The 14,543-nt window shown below is 43.0% G+C and overlaps 1 protein-coding gene across 1 annotated transcript in view; it reads left to right on the top strand.

The window, feature by feature from the left end:
• glceb (glucuronic acid epimerase b) overlaps positions 1-14,543 on the top strand; it is a 100,596-nt gene that overhangs the window by 78,569 nt on the left and 7,484 nt on the right. The window contains exon 4 of the mRNA XM_083652617.1: positions 11,121-11,366. Within this exon, the coding sequence (XP_083508743.1) occupies positions 11,121-11,366 (246 nt within the window). The remainder of the gene's footprint in view (positions 1-11,120; positions 11,367-14,543) is intronic.

The following is a 14,543-nucleotide window of genomic DNA, read 5'->3' as shown; positions in this document are numbered from 1 at the left end:
CCTCTTAAACGCAAAGACCTCCCTGTTCATCATGAACAGACACGGCTCTGCCCACAGAGGGTTTTCCAGGAAGAAAGAGCCTTAAGTAATCTAGCTTTTGCCCTGCTGAATAATGAACCATCAGTGACCTGGCATTCAGTCAATGGAAATGGAATTGATTGTGGAGAGTCCAGAGCCTGATGGACTTAGTGGTCCGCTTCGGTCCGCTCCCCTAACCCATTAAAAGACGGATTCTAATTTAAAAACTGTGCATTGGCCATTTTGTGATAGTACAGAAGCAGGTCTTCACTTGAACACGTTTTGAAGATGTAAAATTGATGTATCGCCGGCGTCTTCTCTTCTTTGCCTGGATTCAATGAGTTCATGAATGTGGATTCGTTCTTCTCGCTGGGTGTCTTCCTCCAGAATGTGAGAGTGGAGACGTGTGAGAAGATACACACACTCTGGGATAGGCTCTATCTGAGTGAGTGCTGAGGTTCTGCTCTTTGTTATGTCCTTACCAGGGTTTCTGCTAGGAGAAACCGGTGCAGGACAACGTGTCCTGCAAGATCTCAAATACAGGACAAGTGGGATAAATTCAGGACATTAAATCTGTGTTTATTGAGCTTAAAAACAACTGATATAGGCTTAGGCTATATAAAGAATTAAATGCATAATTAGCCATGTAGATTTATATTTTTTATTTGAAAGTATAAACCAGGCCAATAAGACTCAATTAGCCTATCATTTGTTCCGACTCCCGACACTAGACTCAGGCCACACCGTCACGGCATGCGTTCATTAGGGCAAAACCAATACTCTTTGAAATAACTATAATGGCTCTGGAATAAACACTCTTTGAAATAACTATGGCTCATAATATTTTAATCTTACTTTTTGAAAATAAACCCCCCAAAAAATCACAAACTTATTGCTCACATATATTTGAATTAGTGTTGCAGCACGTTGGCAGTAGCCTACAGCGGCCTCCTGCATTCAATCAGTGCGCGTCCGATCAATAAATGTAGCCTAATTTTAAATGTTGTTTCATTCACCATCCTAGCCTACTACACACAGTCATTAAAACATTAATAATATTCATTTATTTAATAGAAGGATGTGTGTGTGACTGTGAATGTGTGTGCAGCCCATTTTAATACAATGAATTAATTGTGTAGGGAGATAATTTACAGGACACAGTCTCCTGCAGATTTTAATTTGCAGGACTTTGATGAATTTTACAGGACAATGTCCTGCAATTAGGGGACCACGGAAACCCTGCTCATTACATCCATCAAGCTTATTGAATTAAATCAGTATCAGTATTGAATGAATGAATGAATGAATTTTATTATGGACAATGCAGACAAACATCCGAGGGATAACATGAAAAGTGTAATTATTGTAATGATTATTGTTTTGCCAGGTAACCAATTGTGCTTTTGCTACATCTCTTCTTGGCTCTGCAATATTTGATTTTTGAGCAAAAGTGTACTTGAATAAGAGCCAGCTGCTCAGAGTCAGATCTCAGTACTGAACAGTTTGACATGGCCTGAGGCACTGTAAGTACATGTCCACACTGTGTGCTGGATTAGGCTAGCTCACTGTCAGGCTGCGGCTAGTAAGACACCCCCCAGGGACCATTATGTGCTCCTATAGTGCTACTAATGTCATTTACTGCCCATGTTGGTTTCACTATTTAGTTAACACTATTTGATCTCTGAGTTCTTTCCATCGGGTTGTGCAAAATATTGTCGAGGTTAGATCCATTTTGCGGGGGATATATACTGACTTTGGTTTTGCACTTTCTTGAGGCTACTGGCAAAGTGACAGCATTAGCGAACTCCAAAAGTAGAACATCTGTTAACAAGTATGTCTCCGCTTGAAGTAGAGGAGGTGGTGAGACAGTTATTCTTCTTCTTCCACTGTTTTGAATCCTTTTTTTTTACCACGGCCACCAAGGGGCCCCTGGTGGCCGTGGTCATATTAAGGAGGTATTTTAGGGTGAGTCAGTCAGTCAGTCAGTCACGGACAGGAATGCTTACCTTACTATATGCAGGGACGCTTACACTCACTTGGTGCTGCAGCTTGATTGGCTCTCTTGTCGTCTTTCCGTTTTTAATTGGTCGATTTTATATCGGCCCCTCCTCTCGTCGATGTTGTCCGCCCCAGTTTAAAAAAAAATCCACTTAAGCAAGAAGGGAAAGAAATTCTGTAACCGCAAACATTGACGTGAAATCCATTTCATTGTCTTCCTCTTTGCTCTGCTGAAGAGATGTAATGAATATATTCAGTGGAAAAAGTGTCAGTTGCTAGATGAGTCATGATAGCCAGCAGTAAATAGGTCTTTTTGCTGAAATGAATAGGACATTTTCCCACGATTAGGGATGTCAAAAGTATCGATAGTATTGATAAAAGTCAATACTAAAAATGTTAAATGGATACAATACTCATTTGCAACTGTATCAATATCAGGAGTGATTTCTCTTAATGAAAGATCAAACATACCACTGATTTCCCCCTCCCTATCATTGGTGGGTATCTTTTGCTTCAACAAGCTCAAAGTATTCTGATAGGCTGATGACTAGAGCAGGGGTAATCTGCTGTGTTATGATAGGCTGATGACTAGAGCAGGTGTAATCTGCTGTGTTATGATAGGCTGATGACTAGTGCAGGTGTGATCTGCTGTGTTATGATAGGCTGATGACTAGAGCAGGGGTAATCTGCTGTGTTATGATAGGCTGATGACTAGAGCAGGTGTGATCTGCTGTGTTATGATAGGCTGAGGACTAGAGCAGGTGTGATCTGCTGTGTTATGATAGGCTGATGACTAGAGCAGGTGTAATCTGCTGTGTTATGATAGGCTGAGGACTAGAGCAGGTGTGATCTGCTGTGTTATGATAGGTTGAGGACTAGAGCAGGTGTAATCTGCTGTGTTATGATAGGCTGATGATGACTAGAGCAGGTGTGATCTGCTGTGTTATGATAGGCTGATGACTAGAGCAGGTGTGATCTGCTGTGTTATGATAGGCTGAGGACTAGAGCAGGTGTAATCTGCTGTGTTATGATAGGCTGATGATGACTAGAGCAGGTGTGATCTGCTGTGTTATGATAGGCTGATGACTAGAGCAGGTGTAATCTGCTGTGTTATGATAGGCTGATGATGACTAGATCAGGTGTAATCTGCTGTGTAAGGTCAAAGTTTTTAATGAGTTTTATCGGGCCTAGATGATGGAGAAGCGTGCATCTGTCTGTCCATCTGTCTTTGTTTATTTTTGGTATCGAAAATGGTATCGACTATTGAGTATCGATATTTTCCTTGGTATCGGTATCGAAGTAGAAATTCTAGTATCGTGACATCCCTACTCTCAGGCGCCTGCAGGATCCCATGTGGTGGTACGCACAAGAACGGCCCCGTTCCAACAGCCACCCTTCACCACGTGCACGGACACATCTTGCACGTGCACGGACACGTCTTGCACGTGCACGGACACACGCGCCAACCAAGTGAGAGAAAAGAGAGCGAGTCAAGAGAGAGAGAGAAAACGAGAGAGATTTGCGATAGATTACATGAAAAGACTTGAGTTTCTGTTCCTGCAGACAGTACATTACACACGACAAGATCCAGGATATATCAATCAAGTGCCGAAACAAGGATCGTGTGAAAGCCGAGAGCTGAGACAATTAGCCTGCATCACACGGCAATCCAGACGGCACTCAGCAGACCTGCAACAAGCACTCAGTGAGCAGCTACGAGACACCACATGATGAATAGCACATGAAGAAGAGAGCTAGCGTGCAGTAAAACACTCATGAAGAAGAGAGCTAGCGTGCAGTAAAACACTCATGAAGAAGAGAGCTAGCGTGCAGTAAAACACTCAGCACACAAACGCAAGAGCAGTGTCTTCATGTCAACTGCATGGAGGAGCAATTCAGCCAAACACAGCGACAATAGACCCTTCTCACGGGGGCCATTTTGTGTCGAGAAGCCAGGGTAAACACAGGTGCAAGCAAAACACTAATGAGGGTTTCCAACTTCCATGATTGGAATTTGGAAACCCTCATTAGTGTTTTGCTTGCACCTGTGTTTACCCTGGCTTCTCGACACAAAATGGCCCCCGTGAGAAGGGTCTATTGAACGAGCTCCCCCCTTCGGTCAGGACGGCCGAATCGCTGCCCGATCTTTCGGCAAAGACTAAAAACACACCTTTTCAGGCTCCATCTGGGCCCTTCTTGAACTAACATCTTTCTCTCTCTCTCTCAAAAACAAACAAACTTTACCACTATTCCATCAGAAGTTATAGCTGTCATAGACTGTGTCGCATAGTTGATTGCACTATTGCTGACAGAAATGTGTTACTGTATTAGTCGCTTTGGATAAAAGCGTCTGCCAAATGACGTGACGTAATGGAATGCAACATCAGTGCAATGCACATTCTAAATAAGAGCAACTTGGACTAAAGACACAACGCAAAAGCAATTAACCATACAAAGACAGATGACAGATTAAATAATGTTCCTGTCTATTGAAATGTATTCTGCTATGTTGACAATGCAGTGACCTATCAGGCGGCACCACATTTATTTCCCATCAAACATCTGAATGTTCATTAGCGTAGGCTAGCCGACTGTCAACCGAACAAGCAGTGGGCACAACCATTGTATCACATGAAGGGGGGTGGGGGGATTGAGTAAAAAATGCAAAAAGCATTGAATATGCCGTCACAGTTTTGATAGGAACCGGTAAACTAAGTGAAAAATATCAGTTTTTACAGGCAGCACTGCTCTCAGGTATATAATACTAGCCTGGCTCCAGACCTTCGAAGCCACGCCGACTCCACAGTTGTAGATTTGGCTATTTCTCCGGATTGAAAATCCAATCACGGGCGCTGATTGGCTAACGTTGTTGTCTGTCATGCACAACAGAAACAGACACAGGCTGTGGCCAAAGCTAACGTAGCTAGCTAAGGCTCGCCAGCTTCTCCACGCTGAGCAGCCAAATTGGAGAAGCTGGCTAGCATTAGCTAGCTACGTCGTTAGCTTGTGCTTGTGACTAGCAAGACTGCTGCGGCTGCCCTGCGGTGCCAGCCGGTTGCCCCGGGAAGAGCCTGGTGGTGACGCGAGGTCAGGTTGCCGTGGACACCTTGGTCTCTTGTGATTGGTTAGGGAAGACCGAAGCCCGCCCCCCTCATAGAAAAGGCGGAGGAAATGAGTTTATGAGTTGACGATGAAGTCTGAATATCAGGATAATATAATACTGAAGTTGGGGGTAAAATAATATACATAAGTTGTATTATATTATATTATATTATATTATATTATATTATATTATATTATTATATAAGTTGATTCAGTGAAAAGTCGATTCTTCTCAGTGGATCTTATTGTTTCCATTATAAATGTCAGCATTCTTGTCTGAGCTGCAGTACTCCAGAAGGCCTGCTGGGAGACGCATTTCGCTACATTTACCCCAATTGTGTCCCCCAGTACCACCGGTATGGCAGGCAACATGGAGGCAACATCCTGTGGCTGGAAAATGGGTCAGGCACAAATCCAGCCCAATATAATTTGTACCACTGAGCTGAGCCCTCCTAGTTCCTGCAGACCACTCTCCATTTCATAAAGGAGCACACACACACATCTGCACTCACACACACACACACACACACACACACACACACACACACACACACACACACACACACACACACACACACTTTCTCAGACACGTTTCTCTCATAGCACAACTTCCCATGCTCCAATAATTAAGCCAAAGGGCTCTTTGGCTATTTAGCACTTCACATGCACACACACACTAACACACACACACACACACACACACACACACACACACACACTAACACACCTCTCTTCAACCTACTCTAATTAATGGAGTGTTATTTCCACCGGTAAAACATGCCGTCACAGTCAGAGTTACTGCAGGGCTTCAACGAGTTCATGGGAGCGTTTCTCTCCGCAACACACCCCGGCCTGCTCCGCTCCACATGGCCACGTTCTTTCACGGGGGGGGCCCGGCCCCTCGGCACATATGATGCATTAAACATGGAGACGACCCACCCTCCCCCCCCCCCCCCCCGTCATCTCTCTGGCCTCTCTGTCGTAGTGAATCCAAACGGGCTCAGGGGCCAAACGCCAGCATTTGACACCCGCACGACGCTGGCATCAAACAGGTGGTGGTGTTGTTTTAGACCTCTGGTGGTTGCCATGATTTAAGCACCTCTTTACATGGAGATCATTGAGACAAATCAAATATTAGCAAATCGTAGACAAGCAGTGCTGCGTATTGCAAGGCAGTGTGTGCATAGACTCTGACATTTCTGTTAGAGCCCCTGACCGCTACTGGATTTTTGAGGCCGATACTGATATTGGGGAGTAAAAAAATTCCGATATCGATATATTATATTATACCCATTATATTACACAATGTCTTTTGCAATGATCCCTCAAATATCAAACACTTGACAAAGATATGACTTGACATGACTTGCGATGTGTCATGTAGGCAGGGTATTTCACAGCTTATCAATCAACTTTATTGTCCAAAATGACATCAATGCAATGAAACGGTAAACATCACTGGGAATCTAATAATGATAAATAAATAACTAGAAATACAAAAACACAAATAGAACAGATGTATATAACTTGAGTTAAGAAAAAGGATCAAATATAAACAACATGCTGTCTATAACTTAAATCTGCAATATCGGCCAACATATCGGCCGATACCGATATATCGGATATCGGCCGATTAATATCGGTGGACCACTATATCGGTCGCGCTCTAATTATTTCTATTTAGTCCTGCTCTTCTCCCTTTGCACCTGATACGAAGACTTTGAAGGTGTCCACTGCAGATATCCTGATCACTCGAAAAAGCAGGGCGAAATTTACATTTAGTGCCTGCATGCAAATGTCCTAATGTCCCTCCTCTTAAGGTTTGAGGTGTCTTTGAAAACACTTTTCAAACACAAACATTTTCTATGTGGCCTCATTTAGACAGATCGTTGGCCCCGCAGCTGTGTGATAGAGCGTTAGAGATGCACCACAGGTGCACCAGAGAATTCACTCGGGACAACGAGCAGACGTTGAGAATAATGAGACCCTTAATAGCCAGGGCAACATTCAGATTCAGATGAACTTTAATAGCCTCGGTAAGTAATCAGATTACATCCGAGGGATTTGACTTAGTGCAAGCGTGCAGCGTAGCGATCACTGCAATAGCAGAAGACAAAAACAATATACTATAACAATATATATATATAATAATAATAATATCACAATATAATATAACAATAATATAGGAAGGCAACAATATACTATAACAATATATATAATAATAATATAGGAAGGCAACAATATACTATAACAATATATATAATAATAATAATAATATCACAATATAATATAACATAACAATAATATAGGAAGGCAACAATATACTATAACAATATAACAATATATATATAATAATAATAATCACAATATAATATAACAATAATATAGGAAGGCAATCACACAAGTTTAAAGTGGAGTCATTAGTGGAATCATCATTAATGTAAGTAGTTAATCCTCTCCATAACCCCCTCTTAGATCCAGATCTATCCTGTTTCTTCCTTACTCTTGGCTCGTCTCTATCATTCCTGACTGTGCTCACCCCTCCCCTTTCCTTGCCACACCCACCAGACCACCATCGTTGTGAGAATCCACCTGGTGAACGCCGCCGCCCGGTAAGACGGGTAACGCCCCGTCTAGTCAAGAAGACCGAGCTGGAGGAGTGAGAGAGTGGAACGAGCACGCTCTGAATAGAATCTAGGCCAGACAAAAATTGTATTTAGGACTAACTGCGAGATCAGGTCGAGGGTTCCATATTCCTGCCGTCTGCGAAGCACTTTGTAACCTCGTCTTGAAAAGAGCTATATCAATAAAGTTATTGTTATTATTATTATCATTCCGATGCTGCACCCAGTTTTAACCCACCCAGCCAGCCCTAATGTAAAACCCTACTACAGCCTTCCCCAGCACCTGCTGTCTTCACCCTGCAGGGAGGAGTAGGTGGACCCTACCACTAGTCAGCAGTGTTGGGGGTAACTCATTACAAAAGTAACATATTACAAGTAATATATTACTTTTAGCAGTAACTCAGTAATATCACTTATTACTTATAGGATTTCAGTAATATTATACCAGTTACTTTGTCAAGTAACTCGTTACAAATTGAGTTACATTTTATTAAATCAAAGCACATATTTAAAAAAGATACAATCATTTCCTAATCAAACTGTGTGTTTTTATACAAATAACCACTATAGATGACAATAACAAAGGAAAAGAATAACATTTCGAATTTTGGATTGTTTACACTGACTTCAAGGCGGTTGAAATTATTTTTCGGGATGGTTCCGGGGCGGCGATGTCATTCTGCTGCTGCTGTTGTTTTGGTGAAAGTAATGCAAAAGTAGTGTAATAAGTAACGAGTTACTCTACACAGAAAGTAATATTGTAAAGTAACCTACTACTTTCAAACGAAAGTAACTAGTAATATGTAGTATATTACATTTTGAAAGTAACTTGCCCAACACTGCTAGTCAGTCCCACACAAAGCCGGGGGGAAAAAGAGGAGGCAGGAGAACAGTAAGATAGCATAATAGCTCTGGTGCCTGTTGGCTCCCCTTCTGTAGGCTGAGAGCCCACTGTAATTGGCAGAAGACCTAGTTTTGCAGATTGCTGGTGGAGGAAGTCCCCTCTCTGGAGTCGGGGAAAGAAATATGGGGGGCTTAACAGCCAATTCCGCACGGATTACTTGGTGTTATTCAGCAAGAAAGTGGAGGAGTTCTCAACTCGTTTTTGGAGTGGGTGAATGATGTGCGAGGCGAGCACAATACAGCGTTCGTGTTCGGATTTTGACACTCATTCGACTTAAGTTGTCATGCGAGATGACAAGCAAGCAGCAGGACAGGCATGGAGAGAAGAAAAAACTCTGGAAAGATTGTTTGGGAGTCTTTTAAACCTAATTGGTTTTGTGTGGATAGATACATACAGTATTCAGAGTTGTTGGTGAAATTGATTTTTTTTTAGTGTTTTGCTACTTTAATGCATGAGATTGTGATTATGGTACCAGTGATGATGGGGCCTCAGCAGCATTTATGTCCCCGTAATATATGTCTGTCAAACAGAAGCCATCGAAAATATGAGAGGCACCAGTCACTCAGGGGTGTTTAGATATGACAACCAGCACTCAGGGGTGTTTGCCAGCAACAAGCTGCATAATGTTGCTAACCATAGAAACATTGGTGTGTATTGTGCACTAATAACTCTCTAACTCCTGCTGTGATGCGCTTATTTTATAATAATGTAGTAATAATATAGTAATGGACGTGACTTCGCGTGACTTGCAATACCGAGCTTGACCACCACGTTCGATTCGAGCTGTTTCTGGGGGTCTTCCTCAGGGTGTGTGCTGCTTCTTTTGTCCCTGCGTACGTGCTTCCCCCATTGAGTGTTTTTTTGTGTGCGCAAGACGATGCCTCTTGTCGGCAATGCACAGGGGGGCGACATTGAGACGAATGCACGAGGGACGGTCTTTATATCTGATGATGACGATTGGTTGACAGGAGGATGCGGGCTGTCGTCCAACCCCTCGTCCGAACGCATTACGCTCCTCTCCTCACATGAATGTGGTTTTGTGCAGGACACGGTGCGCTCTCTCTCGCTGGCACAAGGTATTCAATAGAAGTAAACTATCTGTTCATCAGAGCCATTCTCCAACCAGAGCTATTTCTGGCTGACTGAATAGGGGAAGCTTGCCTCCCGGTCCCATTAGCAATAGATTAGCTTGCTTTGAATTTCACCACACTGTCTGTCCGCTTGTTTACCGTAGCCGGTGTTCACCCACCTTTTTATATATTTTTTTCCCCCCGCTGCTTATTTGCAGTGTCCCATTTTTGTTGTCGTCTCTGTGTTTCCAAAATAGGTCAATTTTTACCTTCAATTATTTGTCTTCCTCACTTTTCTTTTCCATTTCTTTGGGGTTTATTCTCAGGTTTCATTGTCTCATTGCTTTTGACCCTCTGTCTTTTTATTCTTTATACCCTTGACCTTGTCCTTAATCAAATCTTTCTTAATATCTCAGTCTGAGTCCCCCTCCTGCTGCTCTCACTTCAAAGTTTTATAATTCATGAGTGTGCTGCTGGCGTCACTAATCCATTTCCAACCAGTTTTTATTGGTATGCCCCCGTCTCGGGGGGATCAAGTTACGGTACAAAACCGACTCGATAGCGCCGCAATATGAGAAGAGCTATCTTAAAAAAAGGGGTATTTGCTGCAAATAGACCACAAAGAGCTTAAAGAATAACCTCTCCATAAATAAGATGAGATATGTCCTTGCGTTTGCATTCAAATGCATTACATGGATTTGCAACGCGCATAAGCAACCCGTAAAAAAGGCAACCATTGAGGCATAAGTGACGAGCATTCTGTGCATTTTTTCCTCGTATATCAGTGTTAACCCCCTAGGAAAAATGTCAGGCCTGGAGGGATTTCGAAACGTACCCCGACCGCAACGGTGGGGGCCCTCGCTGGCGACGCTAAACTTTTAGCTAATCTGTTCGCATGTATGTTCGCCATGGCATCCCAAGTATCATCGTACTATTATTAGGGGATGCGATGCGAACAGTTGTATTATGGGATGTGTGCGTTTCCCAGGCAACGACACGTTGACACGTTTTGGAACAGCGCCGCACGCTGGCACAATGCTCCTAAAAGCAAAATGCTTATTGTTTTGAATGATTTGGCACCTTCTATCACTGTCAACACCAGTATTGTTGTATAATATGCCATAAAGGTTTATTGACATTTTTGGGAGAGCGGAGGGGGGGGGGGGGGGGGGAAACATGTTTTTTTTTAGTAATTTTTTTTCTGGTCTGGCGGGGGCGTCGTTGGCCTGGTGGGCCCACCAGGCCTGTAGAATGTTAGGGGAAACACTGTATAATAGTCAGTTGCTTGTAACTGCATTCAGTTTTCTGTAATGATTTAACCTACAGTGATTGCCTCTTATCTACTCCCCTTGTCCTGTCATCGTACTCACCCTCCTCTCCCCCTCCCTCTCCTCCACCCGCCAGGCGTGCCTCTGTCCACCCAGTGGGGTCCTCAGGGCTACTTCTACGCCATCCAGATCGCCCAGTACGGCCTGAGCCACTACAGCAAGAACCTGACGGAGCGGCCGCCCCACGTGGAGGTGTACGACACGGCGGAGGAGCGCGACAGCCGGGTCAGCACGGCGCCCTGGAGCCTCCCCAAAGGCTGCAGCCTGACGCGCGTCCACGACAAGGCCCGCGCCTCCACCGTGCGCCAGTTCAGTGCCGCAGGTAAGCCGGCGCCCTCCTCCTCCAGGCAACAGATGGCGCTCATGGCAAGTAGCGTACCTCCTGTTGACTGTTGCTGTAGTGCAGGCGACTTGATATGAAGCTAACACGCCCTGACAAGATGCTAGTCTGTCTGTGGCACGTAACCTCGCGTCACCACCAGGCTCTTCCCGAGGAGAAGAGTCTGGTTCCCGTTACACTTGGATTACACCTCTCGCCGTGGTTCCGGCGTAGACACCGTTTCCCCCGTGGAAATACCGATTCGAGTTCGGGTTTTTGTTTTATGTACTATGTAACTTTTTAACGTTAATCACCTCGCTTTATCAGGCTCTAGCTAGCTAACGTTAGCTACACGGAAGATTTTTTTGCCGCACATCTACTGTATCCGGTAAACGGATGTACAAGAATGAATGCACACTGTAACGTCACGTTTACTGTTTCACATAGTGAAGGGTCAATAGAACCTAAAATACAGTGCAAGGGGACTGTGTAAAATAATAGACTATCATGCTTATTTTTGCAATAAAAAAGTGTATTTTTTTTATTGCAAACATAATGTCTTTGAAAAAATATATAATAATAATAATAAATAAATACAAAACAATACAAAATAATGACTTTAAATAATGACCTTCATAATGACTATATTGTAGTCATCCAAGTAATATTTCAACAGCTATAGCTCCTGGCTAAAGATGGTGGCTACAGTGTATAACAATGACGCCAATTTGTGATGCTATTTATTCCAACAAAGGACATAACTTTAAATTACCGTACTCCATTCATGATATGGTGAAAAGTGTGTGAATTTCCAAAAAAAAAAAAATCAGTTTAGTTTATATCTCCCTTAGAGCATAGGTAATTGGGCTTATATGATAATAGGGAGTTTAGCCACTTACAATGGAACTGTCCCATTTCACACTATTTCAACTTTGTGGGAGAATGCTGATTTAATTCAGTTCACTCTCTCAGTGTGTTCCAAGGCTCATAACAGTATTGAGGAGGAGACTCTGTTCCAATCTCCCTCTCACCATATAGTGCAGGTTATTATGTGCAGCCTTCTCTCCTATCTGAAAATTGATCTGCAGAAAAGATGGAGATTAAAAAAAAGAAATCCCTCTTCACTCAACATAATTTTCTCGGCTCGGCGTTGGGAAGCAACTAGCAGCACAATCTGATTCTGATCCTATCGGTCGGGTTTCGGGTTTGCTACGATTCTGACACTGTTCTGTTTTGATCTCTCAATATAGATGTCTCATCAGTCGTATTAGAATGGCACTGTGTTGTTTTGCATCAGTTCTCAGTTCATTATACATTTTTAGTCATTTATATGATTTGAGAGTTGATGACAAACAATGAAGTATAATTCTGATATTACTGATGATGTGCTTTAGGGGACAAACTATATTGCTTTCAAATTTCCGTTGAGTTACATTTAGGTCATTTCCTTCGTCCGCGTTGTATCCTGTAGTGCTCTTGTGTCGTGAAAGACAACATTATGCTAGAATGCAACAAACAAAACCTGACCATGTACTATTACAAAAGAACGATCTGGCCTAGTTTTACTTGAAACTTGAACATTTACACATTTACTTGAAATGACTAAAAAGGAACCGTTAATACAAACCAAAGTTTTACCACATGGGTCAAAAGAAATGTGGTCAAAACATGGCTGAGTGGACTTACTTCTTCATTTAATTTCTCTCCCTGTCTCTCTCCTGGGAGCTGCGTGCCGTTTAGATCAAAATCTTCAGGTACGCGCTAGTGGTTGCGGAGGCCCCGCCCCCGATGCGCCCCCAGCACGAGGTTCACGCCCCCAGCGCGAGGTTCACGCCCCCGGTGTGAGGTTCACGCCCCCGGTGTGAGGTTCACGCCCCCAGCACGAGGTTCACGCCCCCGGCGCGAGGTTCACGCCCCCAGCGCGAGGTTCACGCCCCCCTCGCGTCTGGCGGTGGCCATGAATAGGCCTTAAGGGCAGCAGTGTTTCCCACACATAGGAATTTGTGGCAGCCCACCACAAAATCAGCACTGACTAGGGGTGGGAATCGTGGAGTAACTCACGATACGATATGGTCACGATACTTGGCCCTCGATAACGATATTATCACGATACAGCGATTCTGCGATAATCGATATATTGGAAGAAATTTAACCTACGATACATCACGATATCTGTGTAACTGAAGAGAAAAAAATACCCCTAAAAGGCAAGAAGCAGGTATTATGTATTTATTAGCAGAATTGACATGAACTCTCTCAGAGTTCACTCACTCACTCATAACATTTTCGATACCACGGAGGAAAAGTTACACATTAAGTCTTTTTTATTATTATTATTAAAACAAGAAAACCTATATAACCTACCTACCTATATAATTTCTAAAAGTAGATATTAATGATCAAACATTTCCATTCATGTAGCCTACAGTATTTGTTTTTGTTTCAACTACAAACATAAATAAACGTCAACTTGAAACTATGTTTGAACTACCACACACAGCATAATATTTTAGCCTGTTTATTTTTAAAAATTAAATTAAATAAACATATCGATACTTGGTGCCAGTGTATCGATAACGTATCGCAAGTGGAAATATCGCGATACCGTGAGTATCGATATTTTGTCCCACACCTAGCACTGACCACCACGATATAGATATACCCCCCCCCCCCCCCAGGACTTAAAACCTACCTGTTGTGTGTGTAGATTACCAACATGTAAGTAGAATTGGACAAGTTGAATAATAACACAATACATTCAGACTCGGTGGGAGACACTGGTTAGGGACGGGTTGGATTTGATTTCATTGTCGATTTCATCGTTTTTTTCTTTTCTTTTTAACCTAACTCTAATTGTAATAATAATAATAATAATAATTATATATTTTAAATTAATTTTATTTACGTATATAGCACACTTTAAAATACAACGCAATCTCATGGTGATTCTATATGATAATTGCATTGCTGCATTGTCTTGACTCTCCTCCGATCTCCCCCAGTGGTATCCGGGGGAATTCTCTGTCCTCTCTGAGCTCTGTCTCTACTCTAATCTTTCCCTCCCCCTAATTACCCCCCCCCCTCCCTAACCTCTCATCATCTCCACTTCTTTCTTTCCACTCCTCCTCCACTCGAGACATGTTCCTCTCTCTGCTCCTCCTCCTGGTGCTGCTCACCACC

Source organism: Poromitra crassiceps (assembly GCF_964638095.1).
Source record: "Poromitra crassiceps genome assembly, chromosome: 16".
Classification (NCBI taxonomy): domain Eukaryota; kingdom Metazoa; phylum Chordata; class Actinopteri; order Beryciformes; family Melamphaidae; genus Poromitra; species Poromitra crassiceps.
The sequence above is the reverse complement of the archived record's forward strand: the minus strand, read 5'-3'. Positions and strand labels throughout refer to the sequence as shown.